This window comes from Camelus dromedarius, chromosome 5 (genome assembly GCF_036321535.1).
Source record: "Camelus dromedarius isolate mCamDro1 chromosome 5, mCamDro1.pat, whole genome shotgun sequence".
Classification (NCBI taxonomy): Eukaryota; Metazoa; Chordata; class Mammalia; order Artiodactyla; family Camelidae; genus Camelus; species Camelus dromedarius.
In genome coordinates, this window is record NC_087440.1 from 85,133,114 (window position 1) to 85,159,147 (window position 26,034).

At 49.3% G+C, this 26,034-nt stretch overlaps 1 protein-coding gene across 1 annotated transcript; it reads right to left on the bottom strand.

Annotated features, from left to right (window-relative positions):
- Positions 1 to 14,311: 14,311 nt before the first annotated feature.
- Positions 14,312 to 20,998, bottom strand: SERPINA12 (serpin family A member 12). The gene is made up of 4 exons (XM_010987794.3): positions 20,365 to 20,998; positions 18,379 to 18,649; positions 16,355 to 16,502; positions 14,312 to 14,735 (listed from the first exon to the last, which is right to left on the bottom strand). Exons 1-4 carry the CDS (start codon positions 20,996 to 20,998, stop codon positions 14,547 to 14,549), a joined length of 1,242 nt encoding a protein of 413 aa, XP_010986096.1. The 3' UTR covers positions 14,312 to 14,546.
- Between the last annotated feature and the right edge of the window lie 5,036 nt (positions 20,999 to 26,034).

A 26,034-nucleotide genomic window follows, 5' to 3' on the forward strand; every position in this document is an offset into this window, starting at 1 on the left:
AGAGGCGGGACTACTTTTTCTAGGGGAAGGGCAGACAGATCCTCTGCTGGGGGAGCTGGATGGGGGCACACAATATACTGGAACACAGAGGATAACAACTAAGAAGGCTTGATAAAATGAAGGTGGCATTTTGGAATGAAAAGTCTGCAAGAGAGAAAAGAACCATTGAGGGGAGGTAGGTTGAGGGTCCAGCCCCTGAATCAGTGACTTTGCAACCCCCCACATCATTAGCAATAGAATGGGGTCAAGCAAGACAGCTAACAGTTCTCTCCTGTAATCTCATTTGATTTTCACGATAACCTCCTAATTTAGACACTAGTGCTCTTGTTTTATAAGTAAGTGAGTAAACATCTCAGAGAGATGGTGTAACTTACCCTGGGTCACACAGCTAGTCTGTGTTCTGCCTGGAATTCAAAGTCAGGTCACAATCCCAAATCCAAATCCCAGATCCCACGCTCTTCGCTTTTTCTTCTTCATAGTCTCACTTTTTAAGAAGTGAGACAATGAAAACAGATTGCAAAGCCCCAATCTTAGTCTCCAGAAGTGATCTCCTGCACCTTAGAGATCATTCCAAACATCCTTTGTCCCTTTTGTCTAGATCTGATCATTTTCTCACCGTGGCTGGGTCTCCCTAGTGAGAGGTATTTACTGCTGCAGTGATGACCCTCAAAAAACGGAACCCGAGAGCAGAAAGCTGCCTGCAACCGTGGTCCTCCAGGTGCCTGCTCTCCCGAAAGGTCTCATCCAGCAAGACTTCAGTGTCAGGAGGAGTTTAGACTGAGGACCCGATGGCAGTTGGAAGCTCCAGCAGTTTTGGAGTAGGTCAGGGTTGGGTCTGCGTCACCTCTAACGTTCACGGTGGGCAAAATTTTAACCTCTCTAGACTTCAGGGTTTTTTTTTTTCTGCTCTGTGACATAGGGATAATTACCTGTACTCTATAGAATTGTTCAGAGGATTGAGAGCAGTAAGATCACTTGCCTATGTCAGGCCAGTCTTAACATGATAGCCACGTCCCCAACAACCTCTTTGTCAGAAGTAAATTGATATAAAGTGGATAACATTTTATTGCACTAGAGATGACTAAAGTTAGAAGGAACTATATGAGGAATCTTTTTGCTGAACAAGCAACTCCTTTGGGAAACTGTAAATTTCTCTCCATTTCCATTTATTTGCTTCAGCAATTTTTGTTTTGTAGCTTCCTGTCTGTTTGGCTGAAGTTAAGTTTTCTCACTAAGTTATGCTCACAAAAATCCACCCACCCACTGGACAGTTTATCCATATGTTCTAAGCGGACCCCCTAAGCTCCCCTACCCTGAGCCTGCTCCTTCTTTCTCCTCCTCTCAGATGGTCACATCACTCATGTCGGTCATCCACATCAGAAGACTGCCCATCACTCCGCAGGCTTTCGTCATCCTCTTCCCCACACCCAGGGAGTGGCCAACTGTTCTTCATTCTTGAGACTTCTCAAGCCTCGCCTTCTCTCCATTCCCCTGCCCTGTTCTTGATCCAGACTCTCCTCATTTCTCCCCTGGACAGTCCCAAAGCCTTCTGGATTCATCTTCCTCCCTCCAGCCATGTTACCTCAAATCAATTTTTCTCAAGGTTGCCAGCCTGAACTCCACCAATCTCATTCTGCACAAAGACCATCTCCTGGGGGTTAGAGGCAAAGCCCTCATACGGCACATGCCCCTCCTTCCCCTCTCTTCAGCTCCATTGCCCACCTGTATCTCCATCCTCAGTCCCTCTGCATCCTTTAGCAATGGCCACCTGCCCATGACCCTCCTCTCCCAGTGCTGCTCTGACCCTCCCACCACTAACGCCGCTGTGCCCTGGACAGGCTGATTGCTCTCCTGGAATGTCCCTCCCTTTGCTCATGGAAAAGCCCTTCTTTCTCACTCTTGAAAACTCTACTTAACCATGTGCCTTCTTGAGAGGCTCCCCCAACCTCTTTTCGTCTTGTGATTTCATCACTGTCTCTCCTCTCCTCTCGTGCTCTGACACTTGATTCTACTCCTACTTCTCCATGCACTGGCTGCGTGCAGTTCTATGTAATAATCTGCAGGTTCCTTGAGGAATAGGACCACTTATTTATAGTCCATGAGTTCAGTACATTGAGTTGGACATGTCATCCTCAACAGGCTCCATGTGACGTGCTGGGGCTACCGTGGAGGAGCAAACAGGGTCCTTTCCCTTAAAGAGCTTACTGGGAAGACAGACAGGTAGCAAATACCACCCACCAGGTACGAGACGTGCATGTGATGGACAAGTACAGGCATCTCGTGGTAAGGACGGCTTCTACCGGAAGTGACAGCTAGCTGAGACTTGAAAACTGTTAGTGGGGGAAGAGGGCCAGAGGAGAGGTTTAGGCCAAGAGAACTGCCTGTGCAAGGTGGGTCCAAAGAACAGCAAAGGTGCCATGAAACGGAATCTCAGTGGTGCAGATGCTGGAGGGAAAGGGGGTGGGAGGCAGTGACAGGTGCAGAAATGAAAGGCCACGTGGAGAGACGGGCAGACTTGCCTCTGGGCCAGGGATCCACCGAGGGGATTGGCCTGGAGGAGTGCTCGATCAGAATGGAAGGTTCGAGGGCTATTCTGGGATTTCCTGTGTCATTGATTTGTCTATCCACCCCTCTTCCTACCACGCACTCCACGCACGGTGCAGGGGCTCAGTAGATACCCGTATGCTGATCTGGGTTGGAAGAGGTTTACACCAGCATCAGAACCAAGTAAATGAGGGGGAACATGGGACTAGAACCCCGGGGTTCTTCTATGTGACGAGCTCTGTGACACCTGGGGGCCTCCTGGAAGCCCTGTGAGACTGCGGGGTCTGCAGGATGCCCTGCTGTGTTAACCTGGGGGACCACTGGCCTCAATAATTTAATAGCAGCACTTGGTCTTGGCAGTCAACCAGAAGTCAGAGCCTAGGCAGGAACACTTGCATCCTGCCAAGCCTCAGAGCGATAGATATGCTTAAACTTAAAGCGCAGCAGCCTCATGCAACCCCTGGCATCACTTCCCCTCCCCGAGCCGCGCTGTCTCCTGCCTGTGAAAGAAGGTGGCTCCAAGGAAAAAATTACATGGTGTGTATTAGGCCCAGCACAGCATCTGGCCCACAGTGGACATGAGCTCAAAGCTGCTTCTCCTTTGTGGCTCTAGTGAGTTTGCATTCTTCCCTTGGGAGCGGGGTGAAGGGACAGGCTTGTTCCTGGACATCTGTGACTGTGAGAGGGGAGGAGGTTGAAGGCGGAGTGTCAGCCAGGCCCAAAGGGGAGGGAGTTGCTACCGGGGACAGGGATGAGGTGCCACAGAGCACCAGGCTGTCCCGTCTGACCAGGGGCCTGTGCCCCGTTCTGGGGAGGCTTTGATTGGCTGGGACTCTCAGGTGCACCTGCTAACACCCTGTGCCTCCCAGAGGGCCCACATCCCCATCAGCACATGTGGCCTTGCTACAGGACATCTGCTCTGTGCCCCAAAACCTGCGCCAGGGGGGTCTGGGCTGAGCAGGGGAGACCCTGTGACCTGGCAGCCTCGTCTGCCCATAGGTGTCCTGGCACCCTGCCCATGACGCTGGCCTCCCTGTGACCTCAGGCAAGTTGCTGCTTCTCTCTGGGGCCTCAGGGAGGAAGCCTCAAAGGGCTCCTTCCTTGACAGTCAGGGCTCCACATCCATGGGCCTCAAGAAGCAGGTCCTTACTCTCGGAAAAAAGCTCCAGGAAAAAAGATCATTCGGGTTGGTTCTTATAATCCAAACTCCTTCCTTGCTTGGACTCTCTTGGTCCAAACTCCTCTTGTGGCTGCACCTTCTCTCTGCCAGCTCCACGAAGACCCTCGCCCCTCTCTTAGCGGCGACACGACTGTGGCCTGGGGTACCGTGCGTCCTGAGGGGCTCTGCCTGTCGGGGTGACAGGGATGCTGTCTTCCTTGCGCTCGCCCGGTCTGCTCTGGGCTCCTCTCCCACCACTGGGTGCCTTCATTTCACCCTTCACTGCCTCTCGCTGTCTCGGTTCCTCCCCATCTCCCAGCTGCAGTCTTCCCTGCACTGCAGACAGCCCGGGCTGTCTCCAGATGCAAGTCCCCTGTGTGTCTCACTCACCTGCTCAGACTCCTCCAGGGCTCCCCGCTGACCTTGGGAGGAATGCCCAACGCCTGGCTTTCAAGGTCCTTCTTCCCTGGGGCCCAGCTTACCTGCCCCCCCCACCCCTTCCCAGCAGCGCCCTGGAGCACGCGGCTGTTCCCGCCTCCTGGGAAGGTGGCATTGCCCTCAGTGCATCCCCCTCCCAGTCTTTATTTGCCTCCTTATCCAGCTTGGCTGTCGAAGAAGAGCTTGATTTCACTCCAAAACCCTACACTCCCTGGGGCCATTGTCTTCATGACACGCACGGTTGGTGAGGCCTCAAACCTGGAATAACCCCCCCTCTGTTCCTTCTTTGCCAAGCGCTGGGGCAAAGGTGGCTCAGCAAGGCGGGCCGGTCCGCTGTGAACTCCCTGCCACCCTCCTTTATCTGCCGGGCGACATTGCGCCCATCAGCTCACTCTCCCACGACCTGTAGGGAGTGTCTCAACCTTCTCCATCTCCTTCAGGTGAACTCTTCACTTTGCCACATATGGAATTGTGCGCGCGCGCACACACACACACACACACACACACACACACGCCAGACAACCTTGCTTCCTACCTCGCATAAAAGAGAGACCCTCAGAGGTACCCTGCTTTCCCCAGCACTCTTCCGCCTCCCCCGGTCCTTCTGAGGTCAATCTCACTCCCCAGACTTAAAAAACCATCCTTTATCTGCACCTCAGGACCCTTATACCTCTCTCTTCTGTATTTAGACACTACTTCTCAACTAGATCCTTGCTGTTGACTTTTAAATACATTCAAGTCTTACCCATTAAGACAAACCACCACCAACAACAAAAACAATAACATGTTCCCTTCTGGCTATGGCTCCATCTCCATCCTTCCCGTCACATCCACAAGAGCCACGTACTCATGGCCTCCCCTCCCACTCTCTCCCTGGCCCACTCCAGCCTGGCTCCCGGGTCCACAGAAACGGGACCAGCCTGTGAACTTATCAGGCTTTCATCTTACCTGACTTCCCAGGAGCCTCTGACACACTCAGCACTTATCCCGTCCCTCCCCTGGGCTCTGGAACGCCACGTTCCCCTAGACGTCTCCTGTCTCTCTGCTCCTCCTCCTTGTCCCCTCCGCCGGTTCCTTGTCTCCTCCCCGTCCTCACGCGTTAATGAGCCCGCCAGCATCCGCGCCTGGTTGTGGCGCTCTCCTCGCTTTGATGGCTCCTTTCTCTCCAGCTGATCTCGTTACACCCACGGTTTCATTACTAAGAAATGCAAATCACTTATTATTTTCAATCGCCAGCCCCGGGCTTTTCCTCTGAACTCCATATATCTAACCTCCTATACTTGATATCTCCTTCTGATATCACAAATGAACCTTAGGCTCAATCCGACCCAAACCAGATGGAGGCTCTTTCCCAAACACCATCGCCCAACGAAAGTTACAACCGAAACTCCCTTTCAACATCTCCATCCGTGGCGCCACCACTCACCTAATAATTCAAGCCAAGGACTCATCCTTGTACCGCCTTCTTCCTCGTTCCCCGTGTCAACACATCACTTATCTATTTTAAATGTCCCCACAGCCTCCCATTTCCCAGAGTGGACACCGATCCTGAATCCAACCTGCAAAGCCTCCAACTTCATCACCCATCTCAGACCCTTGCTCAGACTGCTCTGTCCAGCGATTCTGACCATTTTCATGGTCCTCACTGGTGAGGTTTGTTGTGCTCCACTTCTGGAATGTTCTCCCCACTCCCCTCACCAAACTTTCCCCCTAATTAACTCCTATTTATTGTTTAGATCCTGACTCACATCACTTCCTCAAGGAAGCGCTCCCTGACTACCCAGATAAGGAAAATTCCTCCTATGAAATTTTTTTTTATAGTACTATTAACTTCTTAGAAAAGCACCTTCCATTGTCATGATTTTACGTTTATTTGTGTGGCTGAAAATTTAATGAGTCAGAGAAATTATCTATCTGTTCTCCATGTACAGCAATGTTTGGCCAATAATAATGGCTCAGTGTTTGCTGAATGAATGAATTGAAATAAAATTCAAAGAGCAATTTACCTCTGAGGGGTGGTATTGATTATAAATGAGAAAAAGAGACTCTTTTAGGATATTAATCAGGGTGATCATTACACAAATATGAATTGACTTATACTTCTGACCAAGACACATTAACTGACATTGGACTTGTAAACGGTTGTAAACAGTTTGGAAACTGACAAAATATATTAAACAATTGAGATGCTAAAAAATTGTAGGAAACAATTCAGACATTAGACAACAGGCAGCAAAGAGACACAAATGAAGTAATGATGATTGTTTCCGTTTGCAGCCTCTAGCTGCTTTCTGTATACAGGGGAAGGAACCCAATGAGAGTATGGTTGGCTTGCTGACAGAGGAGACAGGCATCCGAACTTGGGAAAGCTAAGGGAACTACAATTTTTGTAGCAAAAAATGTGCATTAGCTGAAGTCCAAAGATAAGTGCTAAGCTCTGTGAGCATGAAATGAAATTCCACCAGGCTGGTCAAAAAAAACAAAAACAGAAAAACTGTGAAGATGGAAGTGGAACAGTTCCCAGAGTTTACACACCATGGGGAGATATTTAGGTTGTGACCAGCCAGAGGAAAGAGGCTTCTTTGTACACCTGGGGCATTCAGTAGAGACCCTAAAAGTGTCACCTATTGACATCAGGCTAAACTAACTTTGGTTTAAAGCTACCCTTAGACACCCTAACACAATCTGAAAATATGCATTGACAGAAAAAAGCAATTCTGCAGGTAATGTAGTTTGCTGTCAAAACCAGCGTCAACACACTATAAGGGATGACAAGATAATCTAGACAAAAAAAGCTATAATTCACAATGTCTAGCATCCAATCAAAAATTGTTAAAAAGCTCTAAGAAAAAGGAAAATGTGATCCATGTCCAGAAGAAAAAAAATTAGTCAATAGAAACAGACATAACTGAAATTATGGAATTAATCATCAAGGACTTTAAAACAGCTACTTAAATCTGCTTAAATAAGAAAACATTGACATAATGTAAGAAAAATCAAATGTATAAAAAAAAATCAAACTGACCTTTAGAGGTGAAAAATTCAGTCTCTGAAATGAAAACTTCACTGGCTAGGCTTACTAGAAAATTTAAATGGTAGAAGAAATAACTAAGCAATAGGAATTATTCAAACTGAAGAGAGCAAACCCGGGGCAAAATTAACGGTGGTCCAGTGACCTGTGGGACAAAAATCAAGTGGCCTAACATATGTGTAATTGGAGTCTAGGCAAAAAGGAGGTGGAGGAGAACAGAAAAAATGTTGAAGAAATAATGGCCAGAAATGTTTGTGTAATTTACCCTATGTAAACTTCACCTAAGTAAAAGAGGCTAAACACAATAAAAGGAAATGAATACAGCCCTGCCGTTTCTTTCCCTATGCTGTGTGATCACACATGATTTTCAGTCTGCCTAGACAGCCCTCCCTACTCTCTTCACCTTGACAAACTCCTTTCCGTCTTGCCAGCTCCAGTTCCAAATCACCCACTCACCAAGTATTCCTGGATTCCACAAAAAGTCTGCCCCTCCCTTTCCAAACACCTTGAGCAAATCATAGCAATTTACCTTCCTATGTATCTGTCTCCCTGGTTAGACAGTCTGGACCTTGCATGGCTTCCTCCAGGGCAGGGAGTGATGGAAGAAGAATAAAGGTGGTGGAGGGAGTGGGAGGGCAGTGGGAGGGAAGGTGGGAGCCCTGAGGGCCAGGCTCTGCTGACTCATCCACGCTCAGGGACTTCTGTAACGACACACAGTTGGTCAAACACAGGTTGGCCACCTGAAGGACTATGGGGCTTTCCAAACTTGGCTAATCATCAGGAAAGCCTATGGTCTTTCTAAAATGCAGATTCCCTGGCCCCACCTAGAGCTCAGGAGTCAGACTTTTCAGAGAAAGATGAGAAGACTTGGGAGTGGAGAAAGCTGATGCTCCCCCCAACCCCCCACAACTTCTGCCCTTGTTCCAGAGAGAAGCTCTCCAAGATTACTTCTAGATCTGAGCTCCTCAGTTCCTGGGGCCTCAGGCTTCCTGGAAAGCGAAGGTCTGTTTCTCCCCAGATCATAAGACCAATCCTGCAACAAAGCGGGAACAGCTCCCCATTCCTGGTCCCATCAAGCTGGGGCCTTATTCCAAGTTCCCCCTCCTCCATGGATCCTCTCCTGTCATGTTCTGTCCTCTCCAGGTCCTTTCTTTCTAGGCTATAGGGTCTCTTGCCTACCTCACACATCTTTATGCTTTGGTCCCATTTCTGGTTTATGAAGATCTTTATATCACTTCATATAACATATCACTTCATATACTTTTCTCTTTATATGTGTATATATATATTTTTTTTTTAAAATTTCACCTTTCTTTGCTGTTAACTGTGGAGCAGATTGGGTGCCTCAAGACTGACCTTGTAATGCCATCTTAACCAAAAGTAACACTTTAGAAGCCTCCCAAAAAGGACCCAACATTACCCACTGCAGGCGTGTGCACCTCTCTCACAGGGAAGTGCTCCTCTGAGCCCCCAGCAACCTCTTTTGCCACAACATTGCTCATTTCTTAGCCTGCCTGGATGGTCGCCTGGCTTTTAGGAATCTGAGATGGGAAAGGGAACGTGGAAGATCCAGACAGATGTCCAAGCCCTGAGGAGGTTCTTTTCTGACTGTTCATTTGTTTCTGGTTGGTTCTGGCAAGGAGGTCACTATTTCAACATTATGGGACACATAGTTTACTGACCCACAAGGGCTCTTCATCTTGGAGGGCCCCTCTCCCCAGCCTAGTCCGGGAATCTGCGAGTCCTTTGTTCACAACATGCCAAGAAGAACAACAGCCAAAATAGTCCCCGTGCTGGAACGACAAGCATCTTTCATGGGAGCCCACGCGGTACACCTCCCTCCTCACCCTGGATGCCTTTAACAGGCGTCACTAACATGAATGGGTGCCTACCAGGTGCAAAGTAGATTCACATGCATTACATCATTTAATTCCCCCCAAATACCCTGAGAGATGGCGCTGACACTCCCCACCTCACAGAGAGGAAAAACTAAGGGTTGGCGCATCTAAGTGCCTTGCCTGTTGTCACAACCAAATGCAAGGCAGAGCTGGAATTTGAACTTCAGCCCATCTGACGCCAGGATCTCCGGCCAACCTCCAGCCACTTGAAGCCCCTGCCAAAGCCCTTAAAGTGAAAGGCCAGTAAATGCAACGCAGTATCTTGGGTTTGAGCCTGGAACAGAGAAAAGGTTGTCAGTGAGAAGAACTGTTGGAATCTGAATGAAGTTCAGTTACTAGTAAGGTAGCACCGTTAATTCCTCAATTGTGACCGACATCTCGCTGTCAGGTAAGATGCTAACTTAGTGAAAATAGGGGGCAGGGGATAAAAAAAATCTCTACCATCTTCACAGCTTTCCTATAAATCTAAAATTATTCAAAATTTTAAAAATTACATTAAAAAAGAAGAGGCAAGAATACCAATCAGGCACATAAGTCACAAACACATTCCAGCCTTGGCCTGAGACTGGGGGAGTCAGAGAGGTGACTTCCATGAACTCAGAGATTAAACCGTTTCAAGTGCTTTCTGCCCGGGATACTGACCCCCACAGGGACAACATCCAGGTCTCCTTGCTAATCTCCTCAAGGAGAAAGTCTCTCCTTGGTGCCAGCAAGTCTTTAAAGCCATCGGATGGCTGCTAACTTTCCTTTTTAACAAGGTGGAGCAGGCTTCAGGCTCAGAGGCTGCAGCAGACAACAGTCTTGATGGAATTTGATCACCAGTTTGGTTTTGCTGTGTGTATTTTTAAAGTTAAGTTTTATTTGGGTCAAGCTTTTTTGGTTTTCTATGTATGGTTGTGGTATTAATTTTTCTGTTTAAACATTTTTAACACAAATAGATTTCAAGATCAATCTGGAATGAATAACAGAACAAAAGAAAATGTGAATTCAGCCACTGTCATAAAAGTGATTCAGGAACGAATGAAGTCTGGGAAATTGAGGGGAGATGGAAAGCTTCACAGAGAAAGGGTACCTTGGCCTTGGACTCTTACTGTCACATCTGATCACTGATGTGGTGGCCCAGTAGGGTGGGATTTGCTCTCCCGGCTGGGCCGGAACCAGAGGAAGCCAGCCACCACACCTTAAGCTCTCGCCTGGCTTTTCCACACTGCACTCTGTCTGGCACAGATTCAAATGCTCAGAAAAATATCTGTTGACTAAATGAATGGGTGGGAGAATGAACATGCAGAAAACCTTTGAAATCAGTCCTATCACTTTCAATACCAGTGTCAAAGTACTGTCTGAGATAGAAGGGTGTTGGGGAACCATCCTGGGCCACCACACCCCCAGTATGGCACAAATGGGGAATGGAGGCCCAGGAAGAAAGTATTTGCCTGAGCCACAGAGTCCGCGTGCGGGAAGAGCAGGGCCAGGAAGCAGGACTTCTCACCTGTGATTGTCCTCACCAGCACCCCAGCCTGTCACTTCTGGTCTGTGACCGCACAAATGACCTCAGCCTGGGCAGACAAGAAACCAGCCTCCTGGCACCCTACGTGTGCTTGAGAAGCCAACTGCTCGGAAGCCACACAAAGGCTTTCCGCATTACATGGAAGGAAGGTCAAGTTGGATCACGACCAGGGGGCCTTCCTACCGTGGGACTGTGATGTTGGGCACTTGCATTCTGGGCAGAGGCTCACCCCTCTTCTGTCTTCAAGTACACCCACTTGTGGGCATCTCCTGGGCTGGAAGACTCTGGAGGCTGACTGTGCATCAGAGACCAGGGGGAGCAGAATCCCTGGGGTACCACTTTCTCAAAGAGGTTGACCTGACCACCACCTGCACCACTAGTCCCTCCAGTCACCCTTACCTGCATTACCTCGTGTTCTTATTTACTTATTTATTACCCCATTGTTTATTACTTGCCTCTGTCTCCTAGCCTGGAAGCCCCACAAGGACAATGAGTTCTGATGTGTCTCCAGCCCTGGTCTCTGGCACAGACTGGACACTCGGCAAATATTTACTGAATGGATGGATGGACGAGGTCCCAATGAGTCCCGGCTCTGCGGCTTTCCAGCTGTGGGATTTGGAGCAAATTAATGATCTTCTTGGACCTCAGCTTTCTCGTCCATAAAATGGAATGGCCACACTCTCGTGAAGGGTTGGGGTGTCGGGGGGGCTAGTGTAAGCACCCATGCAGCGCCAGACCCCTGAGAGGCGTCTAGTCAGTGCTGGTGACATCAAAGTCAACTCGATTCACTCGCCCATGAGGTCCGTCAGGCCACAAACACATGGCCGGATCAGGCTTCTTAGAAGAAGTAAGAGTCAGCCTTTTCTGGAAGGATGAGGAACATGGTGAGAGGAACTGGTGGGAGGGGAACCGAGGAAGCACAGGGCGGAGTGGGGTGGCAGGAGCAGGGAGGCGCCCCGCAGAGGGGGTGTTCTGCAGACCCACGGGAAGCAGCAGGCTTGGCCCATCCCCGCGTCGGGGCTGCCAGGCTAAGGCATGTGGCCCTTCCTTCCAGAGGGAAGGCGAGCCTGGAGGGGGCTGGCCGGGTCTGGAACAGGGGTGATTGCTGGGCAGACTGTCTTTTAAGCAAACACTGAACGTTCTCCACGACATGCACTGGCCTGGGCACTGTGGGCACAGGGACACCCAGTCTGCAGCCATAGGGACACTTACAACACACAAGTTTGTCTGGGTCACCCTCCAATTAAACTCCTGCTAAAGGGCCCCCGAGTCCTTCAGTTAAAGACCAGCATTCTCTCCGTGACCCATGAAGCCCCAACCTACCTCTCCAGCCTCACTGCCTACTTCCTCCTGCCTTATTTTGTTGTTCTGTCATATTAACCTTATTTCAGTTCCCTGTCCATGCCACCTTCCCACCCCCAGGCCTTTGCACATACTGTTCCCTCCGCTTGGTACAGTTTTGCTCTTCTCCCCACCCCAGCTTCCTCCCCCTTTTTCCCAAATAGAATTTACTTCTGTAGTGGAGAATGAAAATATGGCTGTGAAGGTAGGAAATCATGTAGACAAATATTTTAGAAGTGTGACAGTCATTTTAGAATAAAGTTAGTTAAAAGGAAGATGAATAAAGCACTAGAGATTAAGCTTAATTTCTACTGGAAAGACCACCAATGTTTTATGTATTATTAAATACACAAGGAAATACACACTCATATGCAGTTTTAATTAATAGCTACAATTCAAAAACAGATATGCTCCCAGAGTTCAGAGCTTTTCGCAGTTGTCTTGTCCTCAGGGAAGCCTTGCTGGAGCCCCCAGCCTGGGTCAGACCCCCCTGTTATACACTCTCAAAGCGCTCGTAACTGCCTTTCATCGTGTTCACTGGCGCTTGCGATCATAAATTTATGTGCATTGTTATTCGATTCATGGCTCTTTCCCCCACTGGATATTAACTCCATTAAGGCAAGGGTCAGGTCTGTTTGTACTAGCCCAGGAGTTGCTGCCCCATAAGTCATTGTTTAAAACAAAATTGATTGCAGGGAAAATTTAGATCCAGGAGCCATCACAATGCATGGAGATGAGTGCTTTATTGAAGGGCTGCTAGGAAAGATGCTGGAAAGGAAGAGAACATTTCATAAAGAGGTCATAATGGACTGGGCACTGAAGGATGAGTAGGAGCTTGTTAGGCAGGAGGCGAGCACGCCTGGTAGCGAGGATAGCACCTTTTAACAAATGAGAGGGCACTGAGGCTCAGAGGCTTTAAATGACATGCCCAAGTCATCCAGCTACTAAGTGGTTTACCCGCTTGTCCCATGTCCCCAGTGGCATATGTTGTGGATCTGAGCTGCCTCCTGAGGGTTCCTGTGTTCATCTGGTTGTCCTCCCACCCCCAAGGCTGGTGCCACGGAAGTGGTGATGGTCTGCAAAGTGCTCTACAGGGGTTCCCAGTCTTCTGCTCCCATATCTGTGTCCTTGGCACAGGGTATCAATCTTCTTGCCCTCCTCCACCTCTCAAAGACGGGTTACTCACTCTGGTGCTCCCCGATCTTAGCACTTAGCATCCTCTACCAGCCTTACCCCTCTCCAGGCTGCCTTCCCCACCACCAGTGTCGGGGTGGGGTCTCCGGGGCCCTGAGGGTGCCTAGGATGGAGAAGGTGGAGAAGGAAGCACTTACTGAATACACACCTGCTAAAGTGGACAGGGCAGCTCTCTTACCTTGGAGTGGAGCTGAGGAACGACTAGCGGGCCCCCAGGTCTATGTAGAATGCCTCCCTTCCTGCCCCAAAACAGATGCTACTGCTGTGTGCTGACTGTGGCTAACCACGAGGACACTTCACCTCTCTGAGCCTCACTTTCCACATCTGTCATATGAATGTCCATTCTGGCTGCCCATGGGGTAGCTGTGACCAGAACAAAAAAGGCACACTGAGCTGTGAGTTGCTAGGCACATCCAGGGGATGGCAGTTGGTGCCAGGTAGGGCTTCTTAGGGCCAAGCCACTGAAGATCCCCTCCTCCCAAAACACCTTACCCATTAGCACAGGCAATTCACAGCAGGAGGCAAAGGAATCCAGGTACTTAAAGACCCACACGTGTAATCTCAGCCCTGTGAACACTGGTGCCCCCTGGTGGTCACAGGCAGACCCTGCAGGGCCATGCTTTCTGGGACAGGCTCAGAGACCCCATTCACTCTTCAACCAAGTTGCTGACGGTTCAAATGCCAGGCTCTTCATTTTGTGCCCAAAATAGTGACTCTGGAGGCAGAAAACCTGGCATTGAGTCCTGGTGGCCGCTATTCTAGGTTGCATCCGTCTAACGCTGGAGTAGCCCACTTCCGTTTTGCCATCCGCCTTGATGCTTAGCTGAGCTCAGAGCTCCCACGTGGACGCTGGAGGGTAGGTATCTGTGTAACGTACCTGCCAAAGACCCAAGGCCAAGGCTAGTTTCCTCAGAGCCCCGGTGTGAGGGAGCATCACTCATGTCCTGACTCTCCCCGGTGTGTGGTATTCATGTCCTGAATCTTCGTCTATTTCTATAGGGAACTAGAGTCCCAGAGAGGGTATGGCTTTCCCAAACACTTGGTTTCTAAGATTTGAACCCAAGTCTCTCCCACTAGGAGCCCCAGGTACTCTCCTTGGCTCACAGCTTTCCCAAATTATCCACTGACAGTCAGCAGACCTTGGGGGTGTTGTTTATTAAATCACAAAGCCCTTCTGCCTGCCAGGGAGAGAGATCTCCATCAAGTGGGTAGGGGTGGGGTGTCTGACATTTGAGTGGGCAGAGAGGGGGCCAAGGGAGAAGAATGGCGCACAGAAGCCCTGAGAGCCGGTGGTGCTGCCTGCTTGGGCAGTGGCTTGGGAGCTTATGATTAAGGGAGATTAGATGAGAAAGTCCCTGTGGTCTCAAACCCAGGGAGACAAAACATATTCCACCCCAGGCCCTGGTGGAGGTCTGCAGCAAGCCAGATGTCCCCTTATTTCCCAGAAGGATTAGCAATCTTTGCTAAGAAGAGCAGGTTATTCAACCTCTCGAGAATCAGCAGCAGAAAGCTTCTGTTCATCTTGACCCTTAATGGTGCCTCCATGGGCAGGGTCTGCGCTCCGGAGCCCGCGGCCCCCTCCGTGCCCTTCTCGTCCATCTTCAGGGTAGCCTGGTGCACCGCCTGCGGGAAACGGGAGTGAGGTCAGTACTTTCAAAGCCACTCGGAGGCCCTGGATGACCGAAGGCTGGCAAAAGGCCCAGAGAGGGCGAGGCCTCAGTCAGAGTCCCCCAGCACAGCAGTAACTTGGCTGGTGCCAGCCACCCGAGGGCTCCTGGCTTTTCTTCTGTCATCACTGAAGGATACTCAACAAGCAGATGCAGTTGAAGGAAAAATGATGCGGGGGGAACATCAGCTGCAGGGTAGGGGGGCCTGGGGGTGGGAGACGGAGTGGAGTTTGCTCTATTTCCCGTGACTGACAGGGAAGCATCAATGGTAACAATGCTGAGCCTTAGCTAAATGGAAGGGAGGTGGTGGCATCACTGGCCCAAAGCCTCCAGCCTGCTCCACGCTCCTTTCATCCGCCATTTCATGGTGGAATGCCGAGAGGGAGGCAGATTCCAGGGTAGCTGTTGGAGATGACTCAGACCCAGAGCCACTCGAATGGCATCAACATCTGACTGCATGATTGTCACTGGGAAATTGATGGGCTTCTGTGAAATACTGATACGTTTCATTCCATTCTACAAAATGCTGACAATTTGACTAGCAAGCCAATAGCCGTTGTTTACATACAGAATCACAGCTATCAGCACGCGTAACTGTGGGAAAGAAACGGGCCACTGAACTCAGTAAAGGCCTCTGGGAAAGGGGTACCTGGTATTGAAGGTTTATGCTAAGTCTGTGGCAGGAAAACTTAAAATTCTATTAACTGTCTTTCTTCCTCTTGGAAACTGGAAAACAAATCTGAATGCATGCCTACTGTCAGCTCAGCTAGGCAAGTCGGATCGCTCCACACAGCTCCAGCCAATCCATACAGCCCCAGCCAATCCCCACCTCCCAGGACTCCCGTGCCCTTCCACCTCCCAGTTTTAGGTCATGCTGCCCCCTACTGGAAGGTCTCCCCTGCACCCACCACTGCTTGTTGAAATCGTCCCTGACTTTATGCCTTTTGAACCTAAAAGTAGAGTTGCCAGATAAAAGAGAAGATGTCCTGTTAAATTTGAATTTCAGATAAATGATGAAAATTTTTTTTAGCATAAGTATATCCCATGCAATATTTGGGATATACTTAAACTAAAACATTTCATTTATTACTTCTCTGATATTTGAATTTAACTCTCATCCTGTGTTCTATCTGCTAAATCCAGGCACTCTACCCCATGTGGTCCTCTCTGCTGGCCGCCAAAAGGCAGGGGCTCAGCCTTGCTGGAAACCATGGGTCCCTTGCTTGCTTATTTCTAGACCACATGGACCATGTTCACAACTTACTCCTCACAAGCTTATGAGGCCTCAGAGAGAGGGTCTGGGCCAGTGCGAGGCTTGATGAATGTTCCAGGCTTCAACCAATTGCTTATTGCATTGAATTGACCTCCAAAACAGGACCAGAAGATTCGACTGATATTTCCCACTTTAAAGACTAGAAACATGGGGAAAGGTTCCGTAATGTGCCTAGGGTCCGAGCCTGGCCTGATGAGTGGGTGGATCTTGGCTCGTGCAGCCGCTGGGACAGTGGCTTTGGCCCGGGGCTGCGGGCAGGCCCCTGTGCCGGCGAGGGCAGCGTCCAGGCCAGGCAGGCTTACCTCGCTCACTTTCAGATTTTCATAGGGGGAGATCCTGGTGAGATCGCCACGTTCCTCAAAGATTTTAGTGACACCCACGTAGGAGAGCATCTTCTTCAGGTCATAGCTACCCGTGATGGACAACCTGGGCACGAACACATCCACCACCCTAGGGAGTCGAAAGTGATGAAGGTGACAGAGGGCCCTGCCAGCTTCCCAGCAGGGCTGGGAATCGACGGTGAGCGAGGCCTCTGTCCTCCCAGCCCCTGAGATCTCAGAATTTCTCTCTATACACGGAATGAGGAGAGGCCCGGAGGACTGGGATCCGGTTTTCAAGCGCCCATGCTCTCTGCACTACGTCCCTTCTTCCTGTCGCAATTTGCCTGAGCATCATCCATAGAAAAGCCCTCAAGTCCCTGCCATCTCAGGACCCCTTCAGCACAGCCATCGAGGGTCTCCCCACCATAGCGTCAGCCATGCCTGTGCCCTGAGCCAGTCCCGACCCCAGCCGTCTGGTGCTAGAGACAGCAGCACCCCGAGATCAGAAGCCAGCAGTGCTGAGTTCAGATCCACTCTGACTTCCCTGAGCTCTGTGAACTGGCGCCCATGATCTCACCTCTCTGAGCCACTCGTGTGAAAACGATGATGGTAATCATCACACCCGCGGGACCAGAGGAGGGCTAAAGGAGATGCACGTGGCCCTGCTCAGCAGAGTCAGTGATCAGCAAGAGTTCATCTTCCTGGCCTTGAATGAGCAGCTTTACATCCTCTTTGGGTGGGACCCAAGTTGGCCTCCCTGCCTGGGGCCTGGGATCAGGTGTCCTGAGGCACGTGTGGGCCCTGGATTCCTGTCCACCTGTCCAAAGACCCCATTTCTTCCTGTCTCTCCAAGGATCTCATTCCTGCCTTTCCCTCCTGCACCATCTATGTTGCACCCTGATGCCTCCTGGGTCACCCTCAGGGGTGGACTTTATCTAAAGCATCCAGAACTAGAATTTCTCTCCCATAAGCTTTCAACTAAAGTGATACATCTAATTGCATTCTGTAATTCCTTCAAGTGTGTGTTCCCCAATGAAAGAAACTGCCTTGGCTCAGTTACCACCCTTCGGTATCCCAGCTCAGTTCTAGCACCCTCTCTGCCTCTTAGAACCCTCCTCAGCTCCTGACAGCATGCTGGCAATGGCAGAGCTTCTCAATAAAGACCCTTTGGGTGGAGAATGATGGTGGGGGCAAAGTGGAAAGGAGAGGGCAGGGACCAAGGAGGAAGACATCCTGACACCACTTCTACCCAAGTGGAAGCTGCCCTGTCCACCGCATAGACCCGGCCCTCCTGGCTGCCAGAGGCCCTGCCCTAGCCCTTCAGCTTTCAAGGCACTGTGCCCGTCTGCACTGACACCAAGTTCCCAGGACGTGACTGCTGCTAGTTCTCACCTTTCCCAAGAGAAGCTGTCAGTAGGCAAATGCCTGGGAAGGATGCTGGAGGCTTACCTTAAATCTGTTCTAATTTTATGTTTTGAAAGGAACCTCTTTACTCACTTCCGTCCTACAGCTATGATTAGTATAACTTCATTGGTGCACACGTCACGGGTTTTATTATGACACCACTGTTGAAAACATTCTATGTACAATGAAAAACTCACAGCTCCCATTGACATTCCAAGTGTTTGTCCTCACATCTTCCTTCTGTCTAGGCTCCTGTCACTCCTCTTCCTTCCATGGGTACCACTATTCAGTCTCGAAGACTTAGCACAAACTCCATGTGCTCCATGAAGCCCCTCCTGACCACCACCACCCACCAAGTTTCTCTCCATCCTCGGCACTCTCACAATGTTTAAGCGTCTTCCTCTGAAAGCAAAGGCTTCACTATATTTCTATGATTTGTTTTCCAAGTCTACTTCCTACCAAAATAGAAGTTCATCATGGAGCCCAGAATAGGACTTGGCCGTGGGGTCAGAGCTCCATAAATCTGGGATAGAAGAAGCAAAGACAGTGGGAGGGAAGGGAGGAAGAAGGAAGATGATGTATTCATCAGGCACCCTCTTTACCTTCGAGAGAGTAATTCTTTCCATCTGAAGAAAGTGTCCAACCCCAAGGCTTCCTCCACGTTCTTCATTTTGCCCTCATCAGGAAGAACGAAGATGGCTGTGATGTTGCCCTGGTAGGGCATTTCCAGGACAGTGCAGGAGAGCTGGTCATCATGGCCAACCTCATACATGCCCCCATGGAACATCATGGGCACCTTCACTGCCTTGTTTCTGTCCAGAATGAAGTCTTCCTCTTTAGTTGATTTAGGATCAAACTCATGTTGCCACCTGGCTTAAGATTGAAGAAGGAAAAAGTAAGATGAGTGTCCTGAGGGTGAAGAGGTTACTGAATCCAATTAACCACTGAGTCTCCGTCCACATGGATTTAAGGAAAGGGTCTAGACGCTCTGCGATATCAGAGCAGGGTCACAGAAATCCTTGCCCACATGCCATGCCCTGGAGACTTCTGGTAAAGTGGGCTTGGCCCTGATGACGATCAGTTCCCAAAGATGCCAGGATCAGGGCTGCTGAGCTGGGAGGGGAGCCTCAGACTCCCCTAAGCCCAGGTGCTCCTGAGACTGAGAAAGGCCATGGATTCTGTTACAGAAGCGGGAACTGGATTGCATCTGGTGGGGGTTGTCTGGGTCTGATGTGAGTGAAAGCACTCAAGTCTATTCTAAAATCAGCCCTGGAGGGGTCATTCTTATGTGAGACTAAGGAATCTAATATAACAGGCTGCCCTTGGGAGCCTGCTGAAGGGCAGTGAGCTCCCAAAGCTGGGCATCTGGACCTCTCCTCTCTGACCCTGAGAACTCTGACAACACTGGCCATGGACTCTGACCCTCATATTCACTATCTCCAGAGCCCTCAGTATAAGACCCTTAGGGCCAAGTCCCTGAGTTCAAATTGTGGCTTTATTGCTCTAGAAGGATGACCTTGGACAAGTGTCTCAGCCTCCCCAGGCTTCAGTGGCCTTATCTACAGAGTGGAGATTTTCACGGGAACCTCATAGGCTGCCGTGAGGTTTAGTGGGGAAATGTGGCGGAGCTCAGTGACGGTGTGTGCTGAGTGCTGAGTGGGTGCTCGTCATCGTCAGCATCACTGTCTCTGCTGTTTTTGATGTAATCTAAGGATGTAGGGACTTTGGGAAATTCCTGATTCTCCTTTCTTCCCTGCTTTGGGAGACTGAGATTTCAGTCTACCATGATCACTTCTTCTTCTTCTTTTTTTTTTTTTTTTCCTTTTTTTCCTATAGCCATTGATCTCCTTGTGGATTCTGGGAGAGCTGAACTTCCATATTTAGGACTGTGTTACTGATAGCCCAACAGTGATCTTACCTGGCCTGAGGGATGTTGGCCTCTATTCTCACCTATGTTGGCCAACCTGTGTGTGTGTGTGTGGTGCGAGTGGGTGTGTATGGTAATGGTAGACGAAGCTTGGATTTGGGAATATTATTTTTCACCATCAGACTTGGAGAATCTACAACATGTGGTTGGGAGACCAAGGCACCTACCAATGAGGTCATGATCACCATCATCAATGCCATCACCACTGTGGGTGTCTACTTGAATGATGGAGAGTGCACAGTTCCAGGTCAAGAGAAGTGGATTCTAGTCTTGACTTTCATTGACTGGCTTTGTAACTTTGAGTAAGTCAAATTAATCTCTCTCTGAATTTCACTTTCCTCATCTAAGAAACACAGAAAAGAGTATCACTCCAAACTCTACAACTAACGTTGTGTTAGGATAATCAGTAATAATAAAAACGTACATATGGGGAATATATTTCAAAAAATTCATTTTGCATACATTTTCACTTTGAGTCCCAATAACCACCCTATGAGTTATATATCAAGGTACTCATTTTTCAGGTAAGAAAAGTAGGGTTCTAACAGACTAACTGCATGTGAATCAAAGGTCACAGACCAAACAGGTGGACAACCCAAGTTTTTAACTCAAGTCTACTGGTCATCCTACCCTTTTCGAGCTTTCATGCCCCAAGCCTTACCTCGAAAGAAAACATAATTTATAAGAATCATCACAGTGCCAGGGTCTATATTCTTGACCAAGTCATTGATTTTCCTGTGGGTTTTCTGACTGACATAGTCATTGATTCGATTCTGAGCATCTTCCAAATTCTGGAAGTTGGTGGGGACAGTGTCTGCCTCATACAGGTTCTTGACATCTGTCAGAAACTTCTTCAATGGCTTTAGCTTCTGGTCAATGAACAAGGCATTCCCGACGCCTAGCTTACGGTCCTGGTTCTCCTGGTTCAGCCTCTGGATAAGGTAATGGAAACCTTCATGAAGGTCTTTCTCTTGCATATTCTGGAAGTTGAAGCCCTGCTTGATCTCGGCCAGGGTGGAGTCTTGGGCACCAATGGACAGCATGGAGAAGGCCATAGCGATGCTCCAGGGAGAGAAGAAGATGTTCTTGTCAGGGCTGTTGGAAGACAGCTTCTTGTACAGCTTGAAGCCAAAGTCTGCATTTCGCTTTGCTATCTCCTGAGCTGCCCTTCTTCCCTTCCATGCTTGGTCCTGGCTCACAGCTTCATAATTCTTGGGAGAGAAGCTGGGCTTCAGAAGACCTTCCACGGTGAGGAGGCCAGCCAGAAGCAGGCCTAGGCCCAGCGTGGGGTTCATTTTCCTTGAAGATTGTCCTGTTGAGTAGTGGGCCTGAGGTTAGCAGAAACAATAACAAAAGAATCCCATTGCCCCTATCTTGCCCACGGGGAACACCAGATAGAGGAAGTGATACAGTGACCAGCATGTGTTGTGCATAGCAGTTTATAAGGGCTTTGACATCCACTGTAACATTTAACCCTTGCCATCACCTTGGGGACTAAAAGTGACTGCACAAATGAGAAATCAGAATGTAGAAGATAGCTCTTGTTTTTGTATCCCTCTCCCCCTTCCTATAGTAACAGTATCTCAGATCCTTTGAGAAACTGCTCCCTCCACTCCATTGGGTCACAAAAAAAGGATACCCCACAGTGTGGGCATGTGATCCAGGCTAGGCCATCATAATAATCTGTTCCCCTTCCACACTGATTGGTTAAGGAATGAGAGATCATCAGATCCATCAGCGCTTGTCTTTGAGAATGCAAAGCCCTCTGAACTCTGGTGACTGGCTTAATGGTAAAACCTTGAACCTGAATGTGGACATAACATCCACATAGAGAAGGAGAGATAAGAGAGAGAAATGGAAAGAAAGAAATGAGAAGACATATTTGGTGACATCTTTGGAGTCCCCGGATTGAGCTTTACCTGAAGCCCATCCACTTCCTCTTTTCAAAGTTATAAGAGCCAATAAAGATCCCTTTTAGGGCTGGCTGGTTTGAGTTGGATTTTTTCCTTACAACCAAGAATTCTGGTTTGCAGAAATAAAATCCTTTGTCTAAGATCACATGGTAAGTGGTAGATACCCACCCCAGGAGAACCCAGGTCTCTAGTAAACTTCCTTCCCTAGACTTCTTCCAGGAAAGCAAAGGGGGTGGTGTCATGGAGAGAAAAAGCCAAATCTGCTTGGCTCCAGGACAGCTCCTTGTTTCACTACCTCTCAGCTTTGACATCTCCCAATAAGACTGTGAGGTTTGGAGGAGACAAAAATTTTATTTTCGGTTTTCTTTTCATCTTTAGCCTTTATACAGCAGAGAGCTGCCAAAAGTGTAGTATTCCAAAAAGCTTGTTCATTTCTGTAGCTGCACATGTTACTGTTGATGACTTTTTAGACCAGTTTTTATGTTAAATAAGGCCGATTTCTTTACTTGGTCCTTTGCTGTCACTTCCTATTTTTCCCTCTGTAGTTTACATCTCTGTGTACCTGTAATCTGTGGGAGATGGCAAGCTCCTCAATAGGAAAGGCTATTCCTGGTTGTCTTGGATTGGGTTTCTGAGAAGCAGAGCCTGAGACGAGGGTTCAGATGTACGTTGTGTGTTGAGGATGTGGCCCCTCGGGAAGTGAGGGAAGCAGGGCAGGAGAGGGAAGGAGCCCAGCCAGGATGCAGTCCCAGATAACATCTAGTCTTGACCTGGAGACTCCCCTGGCAGCACTGGCCTGAGGCAAAGGGACTGGCCTTCAGAGGGAATCAGTCAGTCAGTTGGTGGTCTGCCCCCAGGATGCATGGCCTGGGGTACAACTTCCTGGGTCATTTAGCTCCTATCAGCCAAGGGCACTTTTCCGGAGTGGGGAGGACAGCTGTGAGCTGGTGACAGCTGTGAGCTGGTAACAGCTCACCCTCACAGCACCACTGGCCTCGGGGACCTGGGTCCAGCAGAACACGGTCCACTGCAGCTAAATCTCTAGTGCCTGCACTGAGGAGGCTCTTTCCAGTTGATGGAAGGAGAGGACAGTTGGACAGCAGCACAGGGCTTGCGCCTAGGAGCACCCCAAACTCCATGTTCTTCGCACCGCTAAACCCTCTACGCCAGGTGCTGTGGATACAGACAGCATCACAGTGGACACGAGTCTGCAGGGAGCCTGGGGCCCAGTGTTTGGGAGTTCTATAGACACTGCCATTGCGTCCCGCATCCCCTTCCATCTTCCTAACAAAACTTTGCTGTTTTTCGGGGGCAGGTGTGGACCATTCCCTTAGGCAGCCCAAGTGCTTCAGGGACAGGGACCCCATCCCCAGCTCTAAGAGGGGCTCTGATTGGGTCAGGATTGAAAGAGCAGGCCCCTGTGGGGTCCCCCCTGCTACAAATCCTTTCTGTGTCCCTGTTTCCTGTTTGTAGGAAATAGGCTTCATTCTTGACCTTCCCTGAGTTCCAAAGGGCAGATTCAAACAGTTGCTAATCAGGGAAGGGAGGGAATGCAGAAAGAAAGGAGGAACAGTCAAGAAACAATAATCTTGGGGCAGGTCCTGGTTCCTCCTCAAGGAATAGATGCAACAAATCTCTGAGTTCTTCTGTGGGAACCAAGGCCCCCTCCCAGGTGGAGGATGGCAACTTCCTGCTGAGCACAGGATTCTGGGACCCCGCCCTGTTACCTCATCACCAGCCAATCAGAAGAAAGTCCACACCCTGCAGTCCTCCCCCCAGATTTTGCCTATAAATACTTTCCCTAAAAACCATCAGGGAGTTTGGGTTTTTTGAGCACAAGCCGTCCGTCCTCCTTGCTTGGCCCCGCAATAAACCAAACTCTGATGTTTTGGTTTGTTTGACCTCACTGTGCGTCAGGCATGCAAACTTCTGTTCAGTGACACCACGAGGGGAGTGATGCCAGGATGAAATCCGAACACAGAGATGCATGCGAGGGCTTTGCAGAGACACTGGCGCTGGGGCCACAGAGTAAGCTCACTTGGAGCCCAACCTGCCCCAAGACTTCCAGTGATGCTAGTGTGAGTTACGTGGTCAGTTACTTTGAGACAAAAGTGTCCTAACAAATGTAAGTTTTTGTTTTGTTTGTTTGTTTTTTTACTGTGGGGACTACCAGGCAGACAGGAGTCCTGGCCCTGATCTCACACTTCCTGGCTGTGTGACACTGAGGAAGGAGCTTTCCCTCTCTGAGCCTAAGTGATCTCTAAGTACCTTTCATTCCTAATAACACAGTTTTCAGTAAAAATTAAAAACAGCTGGTGATGAACAAAGGCTCATGTGGCTGTCTTAAAATAGATTTTTGAAGAGAAGATCAGTAAAATCCCTGAGGTTGTTTCAGATAAAAGAAAGAAAATCGAAAATGGAAAGGATTCAATCTCTCAGGTTAGAGCGCTGGACCATGCATAGCCTGCCTGGTTTAAAAATAGAAGCTTCTCCTTTCCAGAGCAGCTGGCCGCCTTTGTGTGCACTAGTTCCCCAGGCCTGAGAGCGCAGAAGTTAGGCCACGGCTGTCAGGGAGCTCGAGAACATTCTTGGCAGCAGGGTGACCAGCCAGGTGAGATGCGAAGCAGTAAAGCAACTTGCCCCAGGAGCCACGTGTGTGTTGGGACAGGTCAGGGCCAGAATCCAGAGCAGGGAAGGTGAGGCAGGAGGGAAGGGGGCAGGGCACAACCTTTAAAAGAATGACACAGCAATTAGCACCAAGATGGCGGAAGATTCAACCCCCAGGAGACCTTGACTTTCAATATATGCCCATTGCAGTACAGCAGCCGCCAAATGGCACGCCCGCAGGGGCCAGGACAGTTTCAAGGCTGATCATGAAAGGTCAAAAAGTGGGTGATGGCCCAGTTCCTGGGATTCCCGGCACCTTCCTCAAAGAAGTTGGAATAATCCTCCCATTTGTTAGCATATGAAGTTACCCAGCCCATAAAGGCTAAGCCCCTCCTCCCAGGGTTCACTCTCTCAATCTCTCTCTCCCTCCCCCACCCCTCTCTTTTCTCTTGCCTTCTGAGATGGCCCGCACTCCGTCCATGGTGTATGTATCTAATTTTGCTTTAAACACCCACCCCCACGTCTCGTGGCCTCCTTGGCCTCCGAGACAGCCTGCACTCTGTCTATGGAGTGTGCATCTCTCTGAATACATCTGCCTTCACTCTACCATGGCTAGCTCTTGAATTCTTTCCTGTGCAAAGCCAAGGATGCTCGCTTGATGGGGCGCATCCCAGGGACTTGCCATCCTCTCCCGCCCCATTTTTCCTGTATCAAAGGGAAACTACTGGCAGCTGTATTCCAGAAACACTTTTCTGGCACAGACGGCCCACATACATAGTTCCACAGTGATGCCCAGTCAGTGACATCGAAAAGGTTTTCCCTATTTCGCCGAGTTTCGGGAAGAGGAACTGATCATGGAGTTGAAAGTCTGGATCTCGGTCTTCTCCTGTTCATGTCTTTGGTGTTTAAGAATAAGCCTCTTCACTCTTCAGCCTCAGCATCTTCATCTATTAAGTGGGGGAGTTGTACCTGTCCTCCTCCCCACTGGATGCTGCTAACCAGCTCACAGCCCCCAGCCCCTAGGACACAGCTCACACCCCGCCAGGCCTCAGCTTCCTCCCCATCTCTAAATCTGTGTCATAGCGGTTTCCACGGGCCTCCTGCCCAGGCCCACTGATTGTCCACAGCCTGGCCTTCCTCCCCTCCAAACAGTCCACACTGGCTCCATTTCTGGGCCTTTCCATCCGTCAACACAGGCCCTAAACTGACCCAAACTTGTCAGATGGGTACCCGTCCTAGATGCCTGAGTAGGCTAATTTTTTAATCCTGTCAATTAAAATGCCCAAGGGACTGGTTGTTTCCCAATAAACTGATACACTGCCCAAGTTGAGCAATTCTTGTTTCATTTTTATTTGGAAGTGTATGCGTTTGGTTGTCCCTTGAAATACAATGAGGGAATAAAATAAAGAAGGAGAGGAACAGGATAGAAACCGAACTCTGTGGAGAAGACATGGGGCAGATAAAGCTGTAATCAAGATTTCAGCTCTTGCGGGGGGGGGGGGGCGGTACAACTCAGCAGCAGAGTGTGTGCTTAGCATGCATGACGTTCTGCGTTCAGTCTCCAGTACCTCCTCTAAAGCTAATAAACAAATAAATAAGCCTAATTACCTCTCCCCCAATACATTAATTGAAAAAGAAGGAAAAGAGATTTCAACCCTTCTCTGACTGTCCTGGTCCCACCTTCTCTAGTAATTTCAGAGAATAGTTTTCTTCTCTTAGTAGATGAACTAGCATGGCCCTGACTCAGGAATCATTTATCTTAAAGAAAGATGCAAAGCAGGTATATTCCAGGTATAAACCAGAAGCCCTTT